At 36.8% G+C, this 24,545-nt stretch overlaps 1 protein-coding gene across 4 annotated transcripts in view; it reads left to right on the forward strand.

Moving 5' to 3' along the window:
• The window catches only part of VPS41 (VPS41 subunit of HOPS complex), a gene marked incomplete at its 5' end in the record, with an annotated part of 109,148 nt that overhangs the window by 14,135 nt on the left and 70,468 nt on the right, over positions 1-24,545 (forward strand). For all 4 annotated transcript variants that reach the window (XM_084509809.1, XM_084509812.1, XM_084509810.1 and 1 more), the window contains 2 exons: positions 5,745-5,852; positions 8,703-8,780. In XM_084509809.1, coding sequence (XP_084365935.1) covers positions 5,745-5,852; positions 8,703-8,780 — 186 coding nt within the window. The remainder of the gene's footprint in view (positions 1-5,744; positions 5,853-8,702; positions 8,781-24,545) is intronic.

Genomic DNA, 24,545 nt, shown 5'->3' on the forward strand with positions numbered 1-24,545 from the left:
TTTCCAAATCATGAAGAAGAACAGGGCTTTGCTGGTATACATGCTGAGTGCCACCTGTGTTAATATCAGGTTGATTGGATTTACTGTAGGGAAAAAAAGCATGTTGGATTTTGGGGTAGAGGAAAGTGAACAACTTTCTAGAAATATTATTCGATCCCTTTTGATATCAAATAGATTATGCACCAATTCAGATCTAATATATGGATTCGAAGTTTTTACCTCTTACCTCTTGTCTTTAAAGTACAGGTAATAACTGGATACCAGCAGGCATAAAGTGAGAGTAGCATTTATGAAGACTGTTTTGTGCCCAGTAAATGGGAATATAATGGAGGAGGAAGGAAAAAGTTGATTTATCCCCATCACAATTATAACCAAGGTATTATCATACTTAAAATGATGAGCATGATAAAACAAAACCCAAACCATTTGAAGAGGTCATCTGGGCTGGAAGTTGAAGGGATATACAAACTGTGTAAAATTACGATGTTATTCCATAAATCCATCAACAGACATTAGCGATTTGTTACAACTTGTCTTTTAATAATTTTGAAAACTGTTTTAAGAATATTAAACCTCGTGTGTGTGGTACATCATGTGCTGCTCCTGTGTGATGTGCTGACTTGCAGCAGTTTTTTGCTGGATTATTTAGTTCACTAGCCATCTTCCCATGTCTTGCAAATGGGTGGTTAGGGGAGGCTGGGTTTCCTTGGACTCATGAGGGCTCAGGACTCTGCTGTCTTAAAAGTGGTGCACTGGTGTAAATGCCCACTGATGGTGCACCTCTCAGAGACCTTCCAAAATTAAACTTGAAAATAAAAATCTAGCCCTCCAGTTAAGACAGCACTTCCATAAAAAGCTAACAGTTGGACATTTTTCTCTTCTGGATCAAGTCAAGAAGTTATTGAGAGAGCCTTGATTTATCTGCAAACGTAATTGGTGATCTTGATAACGGAGTGCTGCTGGAAATGTTGCTGCACTTTGTGCTTCTTTACATTTAGAGAATTAAGTAATTCTCCATGGAGACTGTGCTCTGGGACTAAAAGTCTTTTTACGTATTTTATTTGTTTTTGTATTTCTTTAATAAATGAACCTACCATCAGCAACGAAAGAAGGATGCGTTTATTTTTTGCATAACAGAGGATGCTCTATGAACCTTAATTTCAATCCCAAAATAAATTGCATTAATTTCTTTGGTTCAACTCAAGATTTTTGCATAATTAATTAATTAATTCTGAAACTGTAACTAGTTTAATTTTTTTTTCTTCTGAGTGATAATTGTTTTTAGAAGGAAAAAATAATTTCTTAGTTGGTTCTACATGGCTTTCCACAGATCTGGCCTGCATTAAATGTCAAGAAATGTTGTTTTTGTACTTCGGCAGCAGAGCATTTTTAATGGCTTTTAAGCTGGGAGAAACTGAGCCAATTTAACAGTTTTCTTACAGTTTCTCAAACAGAGATGAATTTGAAATAAAGTATGAAAATGAGCTGGTGTTTTTCCTTTTTTCTCTTTTTTTTTTTTCTTCCTTCATTTCTTCAAGACATGACCTCTTAAGACCAGTGACACCAGGGTTTGTTGCAGTAGGATGCGAGCGGAGCTCCCTTGAAATTCCGGGAGTGATTAGCTCAGGTATTTTTCCATTTGTGTTTAAATGCTTTGCAGGGTCAAAACTTGAAAGCATAAAGAACGCCGGGATGACCACCTCTGGTAATTGGGGCTCTATCTTGAACTGGACGGACAACATGCGAGCAAAGATGAAGGGCACTTGCCTTATAATGTATGCACCGTTTATTTCCATAAAGGCTTTGAAAAACTTAGAGGACAAATCGTGCAGGAAGGATGACACTTTGCTGTCAATGCCCGTAACATAATTAGAGTATCCACAATCAGTAGAGCATGTAGTTCATGTGACAGACTGTCCTGTGGGCAGATCCGCTGCTACAGGAGCAAATGTGGGCTAATGGAATAACTCCAGGAGCTGCCCACAGCTTCTTGCTGGAAATTGACTTTGCAAGGACCAATTTATGTGGATTGGTTTTCAACTCGTGATTTCACTGCAGTTGTGCCTGCTTCCAAACTAGGAAAGGCAGGGCCAGAATACCTGAAGAAGGCCACGAACTTGCATTTAGTAAGGCAGATGAGCTTCCTTGCAGTGAAACCGGCCTTTGGAGTGCGTATTGCATATTTGTAGTGCCCTTCGGTCAAGTTGGTCTCTTCCTGAGGAGGATGTGGTAGTGAGCTTAATCCCCTTGGGGTGGTAGGAGAAAGAAGGGGAGTTTGTGTTCATTTTGTGTTCATTTCAGGAGCTCAGCAGTGACAAACGAGAGCCCTCAATAGAAAGGGAAGTATATTGGTCTCCCTGGCTGGTTAGAATATGTCATTCAATTGGAAGCGTGCTTTCAGTGGGAAATATTTATGGATACCTGGAGCAAGTTCTTTGTTGTGTGTTTTGAGCAATTTTACTCTTGGCTTCAGCAGTAACAGGCAAAGAGAAAAATAAATGGAAAATGAGTTTCAAATTAGCATTCCTGTGGTTGAAAAGTGGTTATTATTTATTTTAAACCTACCCAAGGGTAGCTTCCTCTTGTCAGCTCTGTGGTCTTCTTCATTTTCAGAATTGAAAACCGCCATCTGCGCCATCTGTGGAGTACTTTAAACATCTTGTAGAGTATATATTTCTTTTTCTCTCAATACATTTGACAAGAATTTCAGAATTCAGTGGTTTTGTGTTGTGTTTTTTTTTTTTTAGGCAGGCTATATGGAAGGAAGTGTTGAGCAGTGGTACAAGAAGCAGTGCTAGAAAATTTATTTTCAAATGTTTAGATTCCTCTAGGATGGTTTAAAGGACTTCTCTTTAATTAAAAGTGCCATACACTTAGTAAAAATCCATGTTAGTTGAGAAATTGATTTTTATTTTTTTCTTTTCTTTTTTTTTTTTTTTTAAAGGGAAGCTGTGAGTTTTCTTGTCTGGGGTAAATGTCACTCTGTTTATATCGCAGCTTTGCTGCGAGTCAGGACTTGTACAATTCCTCTAGGTTGTCATAGAAACGCAGCTACCTGTCATCTCAACTCAGGCTGCTGATGGTTTTATTTGTAGGTTTTCAGGATTATTAAAATTTAACAAAAATTATTGATTTGCTTTTTATTAACACTGGCTTGTGTTTACCTGAGAAGTTCAGACTGCATAACAGCTTTTCCTGATAGAAAAATACCTTGAAAATGATTAAACTCTGATACTCTGAAGAAGGGATCATCAAATGCATTTAGTGCATAAGGTAGGGTCTGAAGCAATAGGGAAATCTTGCAATTTTGCAAATCACCTTTTTCGTTTCACTTTGTTTACAGCAAAGTTTCCCCTTCCACACGCACATTTCAATTCACCTTTTAGCTTGACTTTTACTTAACATAAAAGATACCTGTCAAGAAAGCATGAAATGGGTACATCATTGTGCCTTATATTTGAAGTTTTCATTTTATTTACTTTTTCTTGAAGCCTGGCAGAATGCTTCAGTGCACTGACTTCTGAAAGTATATGTTTTTTGTATATGCATGTGCAGGCAAAATTACTTAGTTTTCACTCATAAGTAAGACAGGCAAAACTTATTTACAGTAACTTTATCTAATGGTCCATGGATGAATGCTTTTATGCAAAGTACTGAAGAGACTAGAATTAACTTTTCACGTTGGTTGCACATTTGATGTCCAGACTTTGGCAACATGTGGGATCTTATAAAAACTAGATGACTGGAGTTCAATTTTGACTTTTATGAATTTATTCACAGATTACCCATGCATTTCAAGTGTAAGCAATGTATAAAATGCAGTAATGCATTAATTGCTGTAAAATAGACGCATACTCCTTCTGCTCCCTATCCTCCTTTTTCTTTGACATTACCTCCTCCTGCTCCACTGCAGTCATTTATTAAGGATCTGTGGGCACAAGTAATTTGGCTGATTTATATACAGCCCTGTAATTTGACATTGTCATTCTGTCTGGTAACAACTTTGTTCAGTGTTGGGCTTTAGTGAATAAAATTGTTTCTTGGTGGACATTTTGACACCCCACTTCAGGCTGCTACGTCATGGACTGCTGACATCCCTATATTAATCTCATTTGTATTCTGTCACAAAACTCTGGAATAACATATTAAAATATCTTCTCTTTGCAATGTATTTCTATAAGCAGGGTGCCAAATATTGAACGTTTCCATTAGTCTATATGGCTTTTATATGGTTTGTATGAGGACATGTGTTTATTAACGTGCGTAGTGGTAGCACACATGGTAAATGGGAAAGACTGGCTTTGCTACTACTCCAAAGGCAACTTAAAATATTTTTATTAATGCGTCTCTTTTTCCACCTTTACTTTTCAGATCATTAGCTACAATAAGACATTGCACAAATAGACTTCTTTTGCCATAGGCCGGCACAGTGCATTTTCATTTTTTGTTCTAGAAACTTGAAACCAGTGGTTGGTGGGAAGTAAGGGATCTGCTTTCCTAAAGCACTCATTGCTGTATTTTGGTGGCTTAGGAATGAAAGAAATGTTTTGTGTGGAAAATACACTCAACGTTGATGCATTCATTAGAACTGGCAGTGTGTGTAGGAGATTATTAGGAAAGGTGTATACTGTTTCCCAGTGAGAACCAAGGGATATATGTGTGTTTTTTACGTCTAGGCATGTGTAGTATTAACTGAGGCTTATTGAAGGTTATGAAATCTCTCCCTGGCATTGTACCGCTGTAGACCATCTGTTACAGATAGATGCCAATGACCAGAGTCCTATTTTGCACCTTGGATTTCCTTTTCTTAGGAGATAAGCATGTTGGGTGTTGTGTGAGCAATGAGTTTGTTCCTTGTGGTTTTTAGCTCCGTCTCCTCTTTGTTCACAGTATGCCATTGTCTTTGCATCTTTCTAGTGATTGGTGATAATACCTAACATGTTTGGGGGAAAAAAGGAAAGCTTTGGGATTTACTGCAGATGATATAGGTGATCCATAACAACATGCTGTGTCTGGATCCTTTCCCCAGATAGTTTTGCAACAACATATTTATATTTCTTGCTTTGAACATAAACCCACTGGTATGTTTTGTACAATTAACTTATTCCTAGTGGATTCTGTTTATTTTTGTTCACAGTGTTTTGCCCCTACCCTTCCTACAGAGGTGCAGCATCTTGTAAAGGTCCTGAAGTTTTTTGTAACCTGCATGCTTCAGCTTAGAGTTAAATGTGGCTATAGCGGCACACTTTATTTTATCATCCATTTTTCCATATCATAGAATCATCACAGAATCATAGAATGGCTTGGGTTGGAAAGGACTTAACAATCATTCAGTTCCAACCCCCCTGCCATTTATATTTTTCTTATGAATTGGGAATGACTAACTTTATGTAACAAAGTACACATATACATTTTTTCCTGCTTTTTAGATATTAACTAAGTGCCTCTTACAATGCAGCTGAATTGATATGCTGTTAAACAGTCTTTCTTTGCACCGAGAACTTTGGAGTGAAAAGAGTAATCAACAATAAAAAAAAGCACAACCCAAAACTTCTGGAATAAGACAAAAATGTGAAAGTTTGGCTTTTGGTTGTAATGGCTGTTGTTAAGATATGATGGTGATCCATCTTCGCCTGTTGCTGTGTGACAGTTGTGGGGTATCTGTAAATTTCTTTCTATTTAAAATGAACTTCTAATTTTTGTTTTTGTTTGTTCATTCTTTCCTTATGCTTTTAAAAATATAGGAAGATGAGAGTGAAGAAGAGCCTAAGCTGAAGTATGAACGGCTTTCTAATGGAGTGACTGAAATTCTACAGAAGGATGCAGCCAGCTGCATGACAGTGCATGAAAAGGTATCATGCTATTTTGAGGCAAAGATAGTACTTCTGCTTAGGTTTTATGTATTTTATCCGTGCTTATAATGCACCAGTATATTTCTATGTAGAAGTACTGCCAAATCTAGAGGTGCAGCGCAAGCCAACAATAATATAAACAAAATTCATGGTAAGCCTATGTTGAACAATCCCTCCTTTCTCAGTAGGAAAATGACGTGAGAATTCAAGGTGCCGTAATTTGTTAGATGCAATGTTTACATAAGCTACTGGGAAATGCTCACTAGCTTTTAATTATGGATAGTACCATGAACTACGTTTGAGATAAAGTCCCAAATTCCCTTTATCTCAGAAAAGAAATTGTCATATAATATGTCATATATTATGTTTATTTATATGTCCTGAATCCCTGAAAACTGACTTGATCATTCCAAGGGCCAGCTTAGTATTTATCCAGCTGTGGTAGATGGCTGAGTTTCTGTTAATACAGTGTGAAGGAAAGTAATTACAATGCTTTTTTAATCTTTTTTTTTTTTTAATGGTTTAATACTATTAAAGTTTCAGATGTACAAGAATGAATGGGAGAATGAGATCGACAATGATGTGTAAATAAATTTTACTGTTTCTTTGTTCTTGCAGTGAAGAAACTTCATCTCTTTCTTTGATTGAAACAATTGTGTTTTCTTTTATAAATATTGGAGACCATTTTTTAAATACTGAAGAATTCTAACGAACATCTGAAAGTATGAGAGTTAATGATTTGTCAAATAACTATTAGTATGTAAAACATAATTGCTGTTTTCTGAATGTATAATCTTTCACAGCCAGTAATAGCTCCTTAACTGTTATTGTTGAGGCATCTATCTCTATTATTTGGCTATATTTTTAGATTGACTTGTGCTGTGTTTCTTTTACTCAAAGGACTGTTGCCATGGCTCAAGAGGCTCTTAAGATGAAGCTTGTATTTTAACTGTGGGAATGAAAACAATAAGTCTTTTTAAAATGTTTTTGGCAACTTAGAATTAAACAGATATTTTGAAAATTGGCAAGTATTTCGTCCTGGGCTGTGACCTGTTTGCATTAACCTTTCTGAGCTTCAGGTAAATTTTGAAAGCCAAGAAATAAACAGGATTTTTCTATAAGGAAATGCGTAGATACTGCTTTAACTGTAGTGTCACAAGGAGTGACAATATAGGAAAGCTGTTTAAGTATCCCAACACTTGTAGTTTTCCAGCAAACTAGATACACTATTTATAAGAAAGATCAATATGGTTAGAAGCTAGGTGCCAGAGTCTTTTAGGAATATGTCTCTTACAGCAGGGAGCTGAAGAATGAAGGTGGGTCATAGGTTTTGTGAGGGTATTCTTTGGTTAGATTTTTTGTTTGTTTTCCTGCTAAAACGGGAAAAGCCCTGCTAAAGACTAATAATTAACAAAATGACATAGTGCTGTGTAAAATATGTCCCTGATTAATGCACTTTAACTGTGCTAGGAATCCTTATTCCGACTAATTTCCCCCCAGAATTATTATTATTTCCTTTTCTTTTCACTGCTAAAGCATCATATTTTCACCAGGCTTGCTGTCTGCACTGGATGACTAATCGTCATGGCACCTGGTGCATTCAAGCAGGCCTGTGCAGTGGAATAGTCATACCTAGTTATGTCTGCACACCTGATGTTTTATTAACCAGTATTGATTTTTTTACCCGGGGGACTTTTTTCTTCCTGAAAAAAGGCAACCTTGCAGGAGTGAAAGGCATTGCAGGGGATGAATTTCTAATGAACCCCTTCTTTCCCTTTTTTGGCTCCTTTTAATGTAGCTTCATATTTTAAGTGCCTGAACTGAAATTTCATTTTAAGCAATTCCATTTTGATAAATCCTTTTAAACCTTGACTTTCTGTAAGGTTATTTTTTAAAGATTGTGCTGCCTGACTGACACGCTTAGCAGTGCCTGTAAATTTGAGCATTTCATTATAGGTTGCAATGAAGCATGCTCACATGCAGTGAAATACAGAGAATTGAGGAACCTAGACTATTTAAGTAATGCTGAAAAGGAGGGGGGGAATAAAAGAAACCTCTGTCATAAATCAAACAGAAAAGGAAGAACTTCGGTACTCCTTAGTAGTAGTTCACATGGTTCAATTAACAGCAGATCTCTCAGAATCAATTGCACTCTTGTTTGTATCAAAATAAGTTTGTGATTGTATGTATTTGTGTGGAGATTTCTTTATTTTGTTACCTATTTTTAGAATGAAACCCCTGAGATTGCCAAGGAGAGGCATTATTTATCTTGAGAGTGTTCAACATAGAAGTGTTACTATGTGAAAGAAAGCAAACCCAGTGGTTATCTCTGTGCTTAAATGCAACCAGAGACCTTCTATAATCCATCAGTATTTTACCAGTGGCCTTTTCCTGCGTTTCAATGGTTTGTTTGTTTTGTGTTAATGATGAAGGAAATTTTAAAATAAAGCCCAAAGGAAACCACTGCAATTGAAAGAAAGCTGCGGAAGGGAGTACAGAACTGTTTCAGATCTGTGTCTTAGTCCTTGCTTTCACACTGCATTTTTAATTTGCTGCCACAGTCCATCAGGCAGTGTGTACGGACTGCAGACACACCATTAGTTGTCAGTAGATGAGGGTCCTCATGACTCATTCTGACAGCTAACTTGCACTATCACAGTAATATGGGCTTGAAGCCCTGTTTTATTCTTTAGGTGCTAAAATAAGCTTTGTCTATAGAAGTTATTTTTTTTTTTTTCTTCTGAGTGCTGCTAATCATTAATCTGCTAAACATCCTGAAGTTCATTTAGCATTGCTGTAGTTCTGGTTGTGGTGTCTTCTCTTTGTATAATCAATCTCTTTCTTTTACAGTTTTTGGCACTGGGAACACATTATGGCAAAGTTTATTTACTTGATGTCCAGGGGAACATCACACAGAAGTTTGACGTTGTAAGTATGACATTATTTAGAACACATCTACTGGGATGTAAAATGATGTGATGTACTGAGTAATAAATAAATTAATGCTTTTGCTACACCTGAAATTTTGCGAATGCATTTCATGAACTACCCCCCCGCCACCATCATCCCCACCCCCCCCCTCCCCCTCCCCCCCTCCCCCCCATAAAACAAGAGACATTTTGTGGTCCTTGAAAGAAGTTGCACTTGGGTGGTTTTGTGATGAGGACGTCTCAGTTTACATGTAATAAACTTTTGTTGTGAAGACAGAAGAGGAAATACATATTTATAATTGTTAATGGCTATTATTAATTATGGACCCCTGGAGGCTTGTGACTTCCATAAGGTTTGAGCCTGCTCATTAGGTGACTATTGTCAGTTGTTAGTGTGTACACTATCGTCTTATCTACTTGCCACAAGTAATTGAAAATTGATTGATTGCCTTGCTAGTTCAGTTTATCTACTGCAAATATATAACGCTAATATTTTATGTGAATGTTTTGAAGCTTGGACTCTTAAGGGAATGTATTGATTGAAAGAGAAGAGGCAGACATTTTTTTTTATTTTGGTTCCTGATATTAGAGGATGAATGAAATGCTCAATTTAAAATTATTTTTAAGAATGTTAAATGTTTCTTTTAATTGTGCATATTTGTTGATTTTTCTGTTCTTTTATTATTATTTATTATTTTTAATCTTTGATACTTCTTCTTCAATCTCCCCATTTTCCATGGGTTGGGAGGAAGGGGATTAGCAATTTTAAATTTTTATTTTTTATTCCCCATCTGGTGTTGTCACAAAATCTGGTAACCAAGCATCAGTTTTTCATCGCAATGTCAGCCCTTGTCAGAGTATCCATCGCAAGACGTTGGCATGTTTGCAGAGAGAACGTATGTTCTAAAGCTGACACAGCTAGCTGCATGGGAGGGGTGAAAGGTTTTGTTTATATTTTTGAAAAATCTAATTACACAGTTGTTGTGCAAAGGGAAAAAGTAGCAGCCAAAACCCAGCCTCCTAGGCACAACCTTTGGAGGAAATTTTATAGATAGCAACAGTCAGATTAACAGTGACCTTCCTGGGTATTAATAAAAGTCAAGCTAATGATGTTCTCCTATTTCTTTTAGCTTTTTATGTTCCTTGGCCCTGCAGAGGAGATGCTGACTGCATTTCAAAAGAGGAAAGGCTTTTGGTGTCTGTCTTATAGTACCAATTAGATTTCATGTATACCACTTGCTAAAGATGCAGTTTCTTTCTCTGTAGAGTAATCTGTTTGGGAAAGACCAGAGTAAAGCATACACAAATTCTTTTCTTCTATTGCTGAAGTAAATGACTTGACTCAAAGACTTGCTCAAATGAAGTGGAGATTTTCTCTGGAGACAGGCATTAAATGTCTTAGACATGTATTCATTCCTCTCTAGGTCAGGCACTTGGAAGAGTTCATTTGTAGTACTGTCATCTTTCTTTTAGGTGCATGACCAAGGCCCTCTTCTTCCACACTGGTTCCTAAAGGTGAAATCCTCATCTTTCTGTGTAAAGATGTAGGGCATTGCCTAGGTGTATAGCAAGTCATAAGGGGTCTTAGTGTCTATTAAAAATTGTGAAACAAAATCCCTGCATCCTCTTTATACCATTCACTCTAATCTGCTATTCTTTGCTTTACTTTTCTTTATTATTGAAGTCCTACCAGTGGCTGCTGGGAGGGTGATTTCTTATGATGAAGTTAAGGTTAGGCCATATAAACCACTTTCTACTCTAAAGCTTTTATGTTGTTACATCTTTTCCAGACTTTTCCTGGCTTCAAGCTAAAGATTTTTGTGCTGCGCCACCTTATAGAGATGGCAATGATTTCTTTATTTAACTATATTTTTTAATTAAAAGCTGCTTTTTAAGATGAAGAATAGGAAGAAAATGTTTATTTCTGTCTATTCTTAGTATATCTTTTTTTTTTTTGTAATGGCACAAGCCCTCTGTGCAACAAATAAATTATAACGTCGATCAGGTGGAAAGGGTGATTTATTTATTTATTTATTTATTTATTTTACAATTTGAAGAAAATTTATTTTGATCAAGAAGCACTTGCCTTTTAAATAAAATCTTTTATTTGGATCTACTGGGTGTTGTTGAACCGAACAGTCTGTCTATGCATTAGAGCATTGCTGTGTGTTGAATCGCAAAGAAAACCTACATTTTTATTGAAAAGAAAGCAAGCTACTTCTTGAACTCTTATAGATGCAAAACATTCTCTTGTAAATTCTCTGTGACGAAGAGTATTTTCTCTGGTTACATATTCTCTGATTCTTCATTGAGTCTGGAATGAGCAAGTTCCCTCTGAGAAGTGCTTCTACTGCTGAATAGCTAGTGTGATTCTACCTTGAAGTAGCAAATAGGAAAAAGATTTGAAGTCCGAAATAGGAGAAAGATTTCCAGAGAATTTCTGAAAATCAGTAGCGTTTAAAAATTGTTCCAACTAAATAAAATAGTTTCTTCTTAGAGAGTAGGCAACATTACCTCAAACACAGAAATCTTAAATTATTTGAAATAAACAGTATTCCTTGGGAGTGAGCTTTACAAGTTTTGCATTTTGAAAGATTCCATTTAGCAGATGCTTTCTGTCTTACGGGATGGCAGAAGTAACATGAAGCCTTCCATCTAGAAGAAATCAGTTATGTAATTCAAGGAATTGCTCTGCATTTGAGCCTTGCTCAGTTTTTGTTGTTTTTGTTTTGTTTTGTTTTGTTTTGTTTTTAAGCCAAGTTGAGAAGATAAATTACTTTTCTATACATCTCAGTCTGTTAAATGTGTAAATAGGGAAAACAAACCTTACAAGTGAAACTTTAAATCACTAAATCCCAAATACTGTCAGTATGTGAAATAAACCAAAATTAAGAGAGTTTTTTGTTTGTTTGTTTTTGTTTTTATGGGTGATCTTAAGTGTTCCTTTTACACAGTGGTGTAGATATGTTTCATGTTTGAGTCTTGGTGATTTTGCTTCGGCCATAGTTAAGTAAAACTGTACCATAGAGAGGGAGACATAAGGATGTTCCCCTTTCATCCCCCCAAAAAGTTACATATATGTAGAAAATACTACTTCTGTTTTAGTCTTCTCAATTTTCCATTTCTCTCTGTTAATCTCAAATAACCATGTTCAATAATTGAAGTGGGCTTGGAAGTTGAACAAATATGAATTTTGTTTTTATGAGAAGTCAGTTTTGTTTTATATTGTCTCACATTTGGATTTGATCCAAATTGTGACACAGAAATAGAGACTGATCTCAGAGGATTTACAGCATAATTAGTTTATCATGTCTTCAGTTCCTGTGAACTTTGAGAGCGAAAACTGACAGGTATGTTGCAGAATCTCTAACATGGTCAATTTCTGGATGATGACCTTCCTGTTGAAGTCTAAATTAATTTAAAAGCAAAAACAAATAAAAAACATTCTGCAAGAAACACTAAAATATAAAGCCTGGTAGCCATATAAGTTCTGCTACCTTAATACTTTGGTTATTTTTTCAATAAATCTTTTAGAACTTCATCCTGTAATGTCCTTAAAATACCCACATTGTTTTGATGTTGAATTACAAATACTGTTTCTAGTGTTGCAAAGATTTATTTGTGTGCTCTATTTTAACCCATAAAATTCACTGAGACTTCTGTGAAACTAACCTCAATGGCTAAGTCTTCAGAACAATCTTTCTTTCATCCTGCTCTTGAAATACCTGATGCTGGATCTGTACCAGGTGGACTACTAGTCTTTTCAGGTTTGCAACTCCTCTTACCAATAGAAGTGAAAATGTTTGTTTTGAAACTGTGTGGGAGATTCTTGGTTTGGGGAGAATTACAAGACAGGAATTTCTGGGGGTTGCCTTGGGTGGTGCTGGTATCTCAGTGGCCACACTTGCAATTCTTGCATGATCTCCTTTACTCCTTGCTTAGTGTGTTTTTAGCTCTCACCAGTGTAGCTGTCTTTGACAATGTCAGCCACCTAAGATTAACTGATATGCATCCTCAAATAACGTATGTTTGACAAACTGGTGTTCTGTTGTATTAGGGTTCAGTGCATTGAGTGAGATGAAATGTGTCAAACGTACTGAAAATTATTACTAAAAGGAAACAAGAAAGGGGGGGGGAAAGCCTACTAATGCCACTGAAAAGGATGATGCAGGACTGATTCACAGCATGTTAATTCCAAATGCCTTTCCATCTTTCTTTTCCTCTTAGACTGTCTACAATTTATTAATATAATTATTGCTTCGACTGACATGTTGTGGATTAAGGACTTGTAGGTATGAAGAAAGCTGTATAAACATGTTTAGTTAAGTAACAAATCAAAAACCTTCTAAAGGGCAAGAAAACCTGTCCCCGTTCTGGTCTTCTAATAAACATCAAACTTAAAGCAAAAACAGTAAGAAGTCTTGGCTGGTGCCAGTGATACTCTGTCAGGAGTGGAAATGCAGCCTATTTTACAAGTAGGGGACGATTTAAATGTTTAGTGCATCAGAGGTGCTTCAAAGATGATGCATGAGCCTAGAAAACAAATGTAAATAGCATTTTAAAGCTTCTATTAGTGCAAAGAAGTTGTAGTAGTCTTTGCATGCAACATTCGTGAGCTGTTCAAGTGTGCTGGAATTTCAGAAAGAGAGAATGAAACAATTAAGTAGAGGTCCATTTTTTGTAGATTTCTTTTTCCCCCAAACTCTTTTTTTCTGCTTCCCATTGTGTAGTATTAATCATTTCTTTGTGTTTTTTTTTTTTTTTTTTAATCAGAGTGTCAGTAATCCAAAGTCACCAGGTCCTTCCTGCTACCTTGAAAATTCAAAGGGGAGTTCCTTCAGTTGTAAGGTTATTGTCCTTAGACTTAAGAAAGTTACAGCACTTGCAGCCTCTGGAGCAAGAGTGTTGCTTGCTTAAAGATGAATCAATGGTTTGTTGGTGTTGCCGATACCTCAGAAAGTTGCAAACAAATGTCAGAGGTTTCTGTTGGCTTGACACACTTTTGAAAGAGTTTAATTGCTAACAAGAAAACCATATTTTCTAACGAAGCAGCAGCAGTTGCTGAGCACTGAATGCTGTTGCTGGAATTGATGCAAACTCCACTAACTGTTGAGAGAGATAATGCAGCATCTTTCAATGGGGGAGGTAACTTTTAGCATTTGATTGTATAATGAAGAAGTTGTTTTGAATGGAACTTTACATGAGAGTTTAAGACTAAGATGATATAAATGTCACTTATTTTGACAGGCTACTTAAAATTCCCTGTTTATTACTTTAACTACATCATTTTAGTTGTCACTGTCAGACTATGAAAAAAGACTTAGTCGGGAAATGAAACGAAGCAATGGAATTTAGAGTAAAGATCTGGGTAGCTCTGTGTTAGTATTTGCAGTGTGTCAGTGTGCCTGTTAAATTTGAAGCTGAAATCCTGCTATTTGTTTAAAAAAAAAAAAAAAAAAAAGGCATGCTGCTATAAATGTGGGCTCCAATAAAATGAAGTAGAAAATTCATGTTCTGATAGGAAAGTGTGTTTATGCAGTGTGTTTGTCCTTCCCTTCTGTGGGGCCTATCAGCCATGTTGGTGGTGCTGTCCTATGGCTTCAGGGCTCTAAGTTTAACCCCTAGCTCAGCCCAGTGGGAAAACTGGAGAAAAGTGACATTCTGCAGTGTTTTGCTCTGAAGACTTTGATGTCGACACCCAATTTAATAGCCTTCCTTCTATTTCTGTCTACCTGTATTTTCATTTTAGCTGTAGATTATTTGGAAATTCAGAGCTTTCTACAGTAGTTGTGGGAGTCCAGAGGTTTTCTTTATAGTAGTTGTGGGAGTAACTCTCATGGCCTTTGGGTCTGTAATTTTGGATCTTATAAAGGGTTGGAAAGTGTGTATTATGATGCTTTCCTGTTATTGTGCCTACAAACCACTCCAGGTTGTTTGTAATCTGGAGTGTTTTCAATGGGAACTATGACGCTACTGAATATTAGGACCCTTCCTTAGCAGGTGTCATAGTGTACCCTGCACATGTCTGTCATTTGATGAGGAGTTATCTTGACTGGGTACTGTTGTGGCGTTAGAGCTGTTATTTTGTAGGTCTATAAAAGTTTCTTGTATGACAAATCACAGAATACTCGGAGTTGGAAAGGACCCATGAGGATCATTGACTCCAAATCCTGGCTCCCCATGGTACTACCTAAAATCAAAATATATGCCTCAGAGCATTGTCCAAATGCTTCTTGAACTCCAGCAGGCTCGGTGCCATGACCACTTCCCTGGGGAGTCTGTTCCAGTGCCTGACCACCCTCTTTGTGAAGAACCTTTTCCAGATATCCAGCCTGACCCTCCCCTGTCCCAGCTCCATGCCGTTCCCTCGGGCCCTGTTGCTGTCCCCAGAGAGCAGAGCTCAGCACCTGCCCCTCCGCTCCCCTCATGAGGGAGCTGCAGGCCGCCATGAGGCCTCCCCTCAGCCTGCTCTGCTCGGGGCTGAGCAAACCAAGGGACCTCAGCTGCTCCTCATATGTCTTCCCTTCTAGACCTTTCACCATCATTGCTGCCCTTCTTCAGACACTCTCTAATAGTTTTATGTCCTTCTTATATTGTGGTACCAAAAACCTCATGCAGTGCTCAAAGTGAGGTTGCGTCAGCTCAGAGTGGGACATTCACTTCACTCAACAAGATTGAAACAAAAAGCCTCTTGTAGAAGTTTTGCACATCACCTTTTATCCACCGTATCCCTCTTACCTTGAATGGAGTGTTGGAAGAATTTTTATTTGAATAAATAGATCAGATTGATGTGGAAAGTATTTGTTATTAATAGATATATTGCTTGGTGTCTGGGTGAAATATGGAATATTCAGTCATGTCATGTACAGTTAATTTTTGTAAGCTCAAAACTGAAGGAAAGATGGCTATTACTTTCAATTATTCTTTCAAGCTTGTAACTTGTAATAGCTGTAGCTTAATGCAGAGTAATGTAGAAAGTTTAATTGGGAGTATAGGCTCGGCTACAGAAGATCTTGGGTGGTCCAGACACTTGTTTTTTAAATGAAGTTAGCTTGTACAAGTCAAACATAGGCTTGTGTAGTCACAAACAGTAATCTGTATGCTGTATATTTAATTTCTATCAAAATTATAAAGCTTGTGTACTTTATCAGCTGTTTCTGGGACTGCAGTCATTTCTTCCTTCTTTGACTTTTCACCAGCAGCTATGTTGTCCTTCTTTTGAAAAGGATGTCAACCCCATCCTTAGGCTGAATGTCTTTGTATAACTTCATTACTCTTAACATGCATGGGGTTTTTTGTTTGTTTGTTTGTTTTCTTGACATAGAAGCATAGGAAGAAGTTTTCTTTTTGTTCTTTAATATCCATCGCTTTTCTTCAGAGTGGATAGGGTATCTTACTGTCTGTCAGTTGTATGTCATGACCAACACTTAAGGTACTATGTTCAGGTACCTTAGAATCCCTCCTCAATGTCACTGATTTTAGAACGAGTTTGTTAATGTCACTCTTTAGTGAGGTACAGGGCTGTTACTAAATACTGTTTTGTCACAGTCATCTAGAGATAGCAAACAAGTCAGTTTCTGTTGATTTAGTAGGATTCTATCCTGCTCTGGGGCTTTCTCAAATAAATTTTTAATATCTGGAAAATTGTAGGTGAAAATACCGCATTATAGGAGAATGATAGACATTTAGAACATTAATTCTATAGCTTTTACTGTACCCTGTTGGTTAACCAAAGGGCAAAGTTTTCAATGTATTTTTTATTTTTTTTCATCAGACCTTGCGGGAGCTCTGAATCTATTTTTGTGAAAGATCAAATAGAAGACCTACTGTAATTCTGCTAAATATATTTACATGTGGCATTTTCAAACAAAATTACTTGTGACATTATGCAGAAACATCAAAAAAAAAAAAGTTCTTTTTGTTTGGTTGTTTGTTTTTTTTTTTTCCCAAACTCTTTCACCATCCGGGTTTGGTAATATTTGTCGCTTGAATGTAAACTGCATCTTGTATCTTGTGGTTATTTAGAAAATTTATTTTCTTTGCAACTTTAATGGCTTTTTTTTTTTTGTTTTAAATTTCCTACACACCATAATTTGACAACTAAGCAACAAAGTTTATTTGCTTTTAAGAATAACACAGAAACATAGCTTCTAATTTGAAGGACATAACCGTGCACATAACTGTTAAAGAAACAACCATATACAGTATTATTTTTTCCTATCAGATTTAAACAGAGTATTATTTTACTAGAGTGTAATTGACACCTAAAAGAAACCCTCAGAAGACTGCCAGTATATTTCAAACAACTGTTAATACAGGGTATTTATATTTTTCTGTTCCTTCCATTGGCTTTGTCCCTGGCAAGACTAGGTTGTTCTCTCTCTTGGAAGAAACCTCAGATTCTCAACCATTGGGGATGTCTGTGCCCTACTAGGAACTTGACCAAGTTTGACCAGGTGATTTTTACTGGCCAAAGGCATATTTTCAGTGCTTTGCCTGTTCCTTTTTCCAGTCATCTCAAAAGCATATTGTGCCACATCTGTCTCATACCCTCCCCAAGTCCTCTTTGTTGATATGCTGCTGGACTACTGGGCCAACTTGCTCTAGAGTTTTTATTACCAGCAATGAAACAGTAAGTTTCAGGTTACACAGATGTGTCTTCTAAATCCTTACAACCTTTAAAAGCATAGGAAGGATATGGGAAAGTTTGCCTTCGAAGAAGCTGGTATACTGCTGATTCCTAGAGCTGTTTTCCTTTTGTTAAATGGCATATTATACCTGAATGACATTTTTGTGTACACCGAAGGCAGGCACTTGCGTGCACGTATAAAAATAATAGCAGTTAGCTTGTCAGAATTATTCAGAGTTCTGGCATTAATAAAATATTCTTTGCATTATAAAATGTTTTCGTAGTTAGAAAGTCCAAAGCAACTGAGTTCTGGAGGACAATGTTTTTTATATAAGTTGACATTAATGATAGAGCTGCAGCCCTTTGTTTCTGTTAACAATAAAAATGCAACACTACTTAAAACATAGAATGACATAACAGGGGCATAATATGATGAACAAAACATGAAGGCAAAACTAAGCCTTTTTTTCCCATAGGGGGTAAGATATTGTTGATAATGAACTTTGTAAATCTAATGAAGATGCACATCTAAAGGATGAGACCAACTTGCTTTAAAAGACATGACAGTGTATAGTAGTTTTTGTTGCCCTCCTGATGCAATGCTAAATATGGACAGTCCAGATTTCACTGGTCTTGGGTGTTAATATCCTCATATTGCTTGTTGACAAAAGTAGCTACTTAAAAGCTGATCATCTCTATTGTGACACTGCTGAGGAAGCTAGTTCCACTCACAGTCCTGTGGCACAGAGAAATAAGTAAAAGATTAAGAAATGATAGAAATCTGCTGGTTTTGTGTTTAGCATTGCAACCCCAACTCAGAACAGAAATCTGTAATTGCTACAGGCCTTGGCAGTTCTTGAAGATAGGAGCTTTGAAATGTGAGCAGTATAAAGATGGAAGAATGAATGGATCTGCTTGCGTTTTTGGATCTACATTAAATAAAGTTTATTATAAGCAAGGATATCTACACTTGCTGTTATTGAAATAGAGCCTCTTTATATGCAAATGCCTTGTGAAAGTTGCACAGGATCAATTCATCTTCACATTTAGCTTTCCCTGTCTTACTGCCACAGTAAGAATACTGCATGTGATTTGCCACTTATAGTAAGTTACAGTGCACTTCAAGATTAATGGTTTCTACTTGTGTGAGTACTCTCCTCCCTCTCCCCCCATCTTTTTGATTTGCAGATTTTTTAGGATCCTGTCAAGAATCCAAAACCTGAAATTGATCATTGTTGAGGATCTCTCTGCCAGGTTTGTGAGACTTGCTCAAATGACACAGTTGCAAATAAAAGAAGTTTCTGACTTGGTGTCCGAAGAGAACAGAATACTTTCAGTAGTCAAGAAATGTATTTATTCTTGCGGACAGCTCTGTGCAAGTGTTGATAACGGGATGTTATCAACATGGAAAAATGTCACTTCAGTTTTAGCTATTGGCTGAACTTCAGCATTGATCACCCAGTGTAATATTCAACAATACCAAGGATGTGACTAGCTATGTCTTTTTTTCAGCCAGGAGAGGGAGTTCTTCATTCATATGGGAGATCTTTTCACTGGTTGCAGTAGATACTGGACTGGGATCATCATCTATAGTAGAATGGTTGGCAGGCTAAAATAACTGGGGAAAAAATAGTGCAGTTTTTCATTGCAGGAGCTCATAGAAGGATGAAAACTGTGTAGCTGTGGCAAGGATAATAGCCTTGTAATGGGCATATGGAAAAGCAGGGATGCTGGGCGCCCTGTGGTCATGTCCTCTGTCCTGTGTTATGTCAGGGAGGGGGATTGTCATGGCTGTGGTGAAAACCTTCCTGGAAGTGATGCTGGCAAAACAATGAATGACCCCTGAAAAGGATAGTCAAAAGCCTCATTGCTTCTTTAAAAGTTGGTCAAAGCACCAATAAAATAATCTCTAAAGAAAACCTGTCCTGACAAGAACATGCACTGTATGACCTGGTTGGCCTCTCCCATCAGTCACTTCTTTCAACTGTGGTTTATCAAGAAATGGAGGAAAATCTCAAACTTCCCACTTCTAAATTCTACAAAATCCTGTTAAATGTGTTAATGACAGTGCTGGTGTTTTTCTATTAAAAACAGCCTGTGAAAGTGCCCCAGTAAGTTTGATCCTCAGAGTTCTATATACGTTTTTTGGTATTGTTCTCCAAGGCTCAATTTATAACATGGTAGCCTGTGTGGAAACTCATGTTCCGTGATGAGTTCTCCAAGTTCGCAGTGCTTGGGGAGCCATTCTGAAAAGAAAGCAGTTAGAGAAATCAGTGAGGTGAGCCTCCAGGTGGCCTGGAATAGTCTTCTCCCACCATGTGCTGCGTTTTCTGAGGCACATATACGTAGTTATCACCTGGAGCCCTTACTCGGCTCCCCAACATCAGCCCTTACTTCAGCCCTGCCCGTAAGTGTGTGCTGGGGAATATTGTTCCATATTCTCAGATGCTTTAATACAGAGATAGCAACAGTGAAGTAGAGGCATGCTTAGGACATTTCATCTTTGAGGCCTTGCAGTTACGCAGTGGATGGTGAAGGGGACCTGGGGAGAGAAGGGAAAGGGAGTAATTTGTTTGCCGTGGCACAAAGCTCCCAGAAGGAAACAGCTTTACACGCCAGTGTTTTAAGAGAAATGAGATTCTGTTTTGGATGTGTCAGGAATTAGCTAACAGTTAAATGCGGCTAGGAGGAGGTATAGGCTTTCAGTATAGATTTGTTTTCAATCATAGCTTGGTCATTCCTAGACGAGCATTCTGATTATCTAGCAACTACTACAGGTTTAGGGAGATCCCTTGTTAATTTTTCTCTTTGGATGTATTTTTGCTTAGTCCCTGTAGTTGACAAACAAGATTAAGGGATTCACTGATGTGGAAAATATTGAAATCACTGTAGGCTTTTTGGTCTTTCTCACTTTCTTAGACCGTATATTAGAGATTCCTTGTCCTCATATTCCCTTACATTCCGACAAGCTTTTGAGATCTTTCTGTTTTGTAGGCAAGGTTTGCCTTCCCGCAGACAAAATAAAAGTTAATGTTGTTATTGTTCTGTGTCCCAGACCTTGTCACTCTCCCCAGCCTTCCCCCCTCCCTTTTTGTCTAACCAATATAATCTCCCATTTTTCATTTGGAGAATGACAGATTCAAGAGTGTTATAGGAAAAGCACTGGAGCAGGAATCCTCACTTATCAGAATACTACCAGTATTGCTGAACAAAACCTCTTTGGTGTGGATATTAGTACATTTTCATCAAATGAAAATTCATATTGTAAAGTCAGAATATGCTATTTCTATTGGAGACAGTGGCAAACAGCTTGTTCTGTAACTTTTAAAGCTGCCTTTTCAATTTAAACCTTCGTTTTGCTACATTTCTCAGATGTGCATATGTACATAGATGTATATGTACTTATATGATGTTGTATGTAATCCATGATATAGCATCAAAATTTGCTTTTGTGGATTTTTTTTCACTCTATTGTGTTAGTAAGACTCAACAAATACGCAAACCATGCATAAGTCAGTACAGCACCATAATATTTTTTAAATATTGACGGTGTCTTCAACTGTTTGCTGTATTTCCTGTCACCTCCTCTCACTTCCCAAAATGAAAAGGCCTTAAAAAGTAGAAGTTGTTTTTTGGCCAGTTAGTTAAATTAGGCTTTCTTCTAGGTGGGCTGAGGTTATCATTTCAAATTGGAAAGACACCCCTGGAGAAAGAACGTTCAGTACTTGCCAAGTCCTCTCTTTTTTTTTTTCCCAGTAGTCTTAACAACATTGTTTTTCATTATTCAGTGGTGTATAGAACATCTAATAATATGGGTGCAAAAGCTGAAGAGTTGAGGCTTTATTTAGAGCAAGTTCCTTATTCTGCTAGTGCAAGGCTCATATATAGAGAGCATCTTTGCTTAAATATGACAATAGCTAAGGCAGTTTGTTTACAAATCAGCATTTGACACCAGACCTCCATGGTAGAAGTAATCGCTTCCATTGGAAAGAAGTATTTCCACCATTTTAATGGTGGAAACAATACAAACAAAAAGGTAGTAACTCATATTCCCGTGGATTAACTTTTTAAAAAGTGGGGTTGTATTGCTGAACACTAGAGTTGTACATGTTTATGTGAATGTTGTGCAGATGGAAACACATGGGTAAGTGTAAAAGGGGAACTTTTAGGAGACAGGTTTGTTTAATTTTCTTATTACAGTTTAAACTCTAGTTTATATAGTTTTCCTGTAGTATGAAGAGCAGCTACAGAATGGTTAGGTAGATAACAATGTAATGCAGCAAAAAAGACTTAGAGATGATTGTGTCCTGTGGGTAAGTATACATGTATATGCATGCATGTGCATAGGTGGGTAATTAAGAATCTTTGGATTAATTTAAGGAAAGTTCTTGAAAATTCTTCTTAAAGAGTGGATGAAAATGCTGCATAAACGGCTTGTGTTAGCGTTGGGAACCTCTTGAAGTAGAACGAGCTTTGCAGCAAGTATGATCGAACACTGCTTTGCTTTTCACACTCTTAATGTGTTTGTTGCTTGCCTGCTAACCATGGCTAAAAGGCATGAAGTCACAGGCAACTATTAAAACGTTTAGATTCCTAGCTTGTAAATATTGCATTTCTCACAGAATTGGAGTGAAATCCAGTCTTATGTTTCTTGTTCATCCAGTTCATATCCATTGGGATGCAGCATTTGTGAAAGAATCAATTATCCATTTGTTAGTCAGAAGAGCTTTACAAATTATACATTAGCAGATTGATTTCTCAGGTTCACTGTTGGGGGACTGATAGTATAAGGTGGGTTGATGATAAGTGTCAGGGGAGAAGGAGTTGCCACAAAGAACACAATTAAAAGAAGCTTTCTGAGTGGCCGTGAATTTAGTCCTAATTGAAGAGCTGACATAATCCATACTAAGTGCATTTATTTCAAGCATTTTTACATTAGGTAATTGATTAGTGCATGAGGTACATTTGTTGGTAGATGCTCGATTTTCCTTTCCTTTAAATTTAGTTTTCCAAAAGCCTGTATTTAGATCTGTTTGAGCAAGATCCCTGCTAGCTCTTTTTCCTTCTCCTTAAACTTTTCTTTCTTCCATTAAGGTAACATTTTTTTTGTTCTGTAGTGTCAGCTTGACATTATTGATTTTGAACAGTCAAACTTACTTATGTTGTCGAGAATTCCAAACATGTCTCCATCAGAAAGAAAACTGCAGCTAATGGAAATTCAGCTGAAGACATTTCTTCCTCCTTTGCCAGAACTTCCACACTTTATGAAATTCAGAGGCTGTTCTCAGGTTAATCAGTTCAGTGTATCTCCCTTCCTAACTAGCAGGATCCGCCTTATTGCCGGACTTGAATCATTTCGATTTATAGATACTGTGTGTGTTACTGCTACTTATTCAGTCCTGTAAGTATCCTTGTGACTAAAAGAAGTTGGTGGTGGTTTTTTGGTTTGCTTGTGCTTTTTTTTTTTTTTTTTTTTTTTTTCTTTCTTCCCCCCCCCCTTTTTTTTTTTATTTCCCTTGGTTGGCCTAAAGATAGTGGTCCTGATTAGGTTAAAAAAAAATATTGCCCAAAGTAGTGCTAATTAAATAATTGTTAGCAACTCAGAATTTTATACACAGGTGCCCAGGTTTTTATGGCATAGGATTTGAGATCAGTTCATATTTATTATTGAGTAATACGTGAGTAGGGTTTTCTTAAGTTGTGGATTAACACTTTTTGACCTTACTGTTGCAATTCTTTTTTTTTCTTTTTTTTTTTTTTTTTAATATGATGCCTATAAATTTGGAGTTTTTTTCTCCCCCTTTACTTCTGTCCCTCAAAAAAAAAAAAAAAGTTTAAAACAGCTAGCTGACCAAACCCCAGAGCATTTCCTAGTTCAGACTGTATCAAATGATCAGTCTTCCAGATGGCAGTGGCTTAGTGGCTCTGTGTCCTCTCTGACCTTCAGCGATTCTTCTTATTTTGTCAACCTGTGCAGGTAGATGCTGCAGGAGGGGTGCTTATGCTTTAAAAACCAAACCTATTCCTTTTGATAAACAAATTAAACTCTTCAGTTGGGACAGTTGGAATAAAGTTTAAAAAAAAATGGTTTTTTAGTAACATTTAATTTATATATATATACACACACTATATATATATATTTAATATCATACATATATATTTAATATATAAATAAAATAACTATATTAGAAAAAGGAAAGGGAGGGAAAGCCACAAAATTGTCTGTGCTTCTTTTTTCTGAAATCTCAAAATTATCCACAACCTGTTGATAGGATATAAGTATGACTAATTTTGAAATGGTAAGTACCTTTGCTGGCTGGCATGCAGACATGTATTTATAAAAATAACTAATCTGAATAGATGATTCTAGGAGAAACACCTTGGATTTAGATAGCACACTAATTTTATTGGTGGTCTCTTATTTCTGATTTTCGGGATAGCTTTATGTACATATCTTAAATGGCTTTACTGTGGAATATAATTCTGGAAATTATAGCTTTGTTGTTACTCAATGCCAAACTAGTTCCTGGCACTGGAGTTCTTCACCTTGCTAGAACTTTACTGTAAAATGCATTTAATATTCAGACTTGACCGTTATTGAGTTTGTGGTCTATCATCACTTTCTGAGTTGCATGGCAAGTTCTGACTGGTAAAGTCAGCAAGCAGGCTGGTAACCAACAGTGCCAATTCAGCATGAGCTATGGAAAAAAAAAGTATTTTTTTTTTTTTATTTTTTTTTTCCATGATTGCTTTACTTCGTGTATATCATCTAGCATAGTGTCTTCTGTTGGAAATTAGCTGAAAGTCTTTGTCAGTGAGCAGCTCTGCTTTTAGATGAATTTGTCTTCCCTAAGTGTCCTCTGCGTACAGTACAGACAACAGGGAAAAAATGCTGGGAAGGAAGTGAAAAAAGGAAAAGTTAAAAATAAATGATAGAAGTATTTGGCATTCAGAAGGCTTGAAACAAGTTGCCAGTTATATACAGTGTCATGAAATACCACATCTACTTGATTTCTTCCTAACAAATTTCTACTTAACAAACATTTCTGAAGTATCGTGTGCAATTTTCAATGTGAAAAACGCACATAATGTGAAATAATGTACGTGGTGAAGTTTTGCCTTGCTAGACACCAT

The sequence above is a fragment of the Aythya ferina genome (genome assembly GCF_964211825.1).
Source record: "Aythya ferina genome assembly, chromosome: 2".
In the NCBI taxonomy this organism is placed as follows: domain Eukaryota; kingdom Metazoa; phylum Chordata; class Aves; order Anseriformes; family Anatidae; genus Aythya; species Aythya ferina.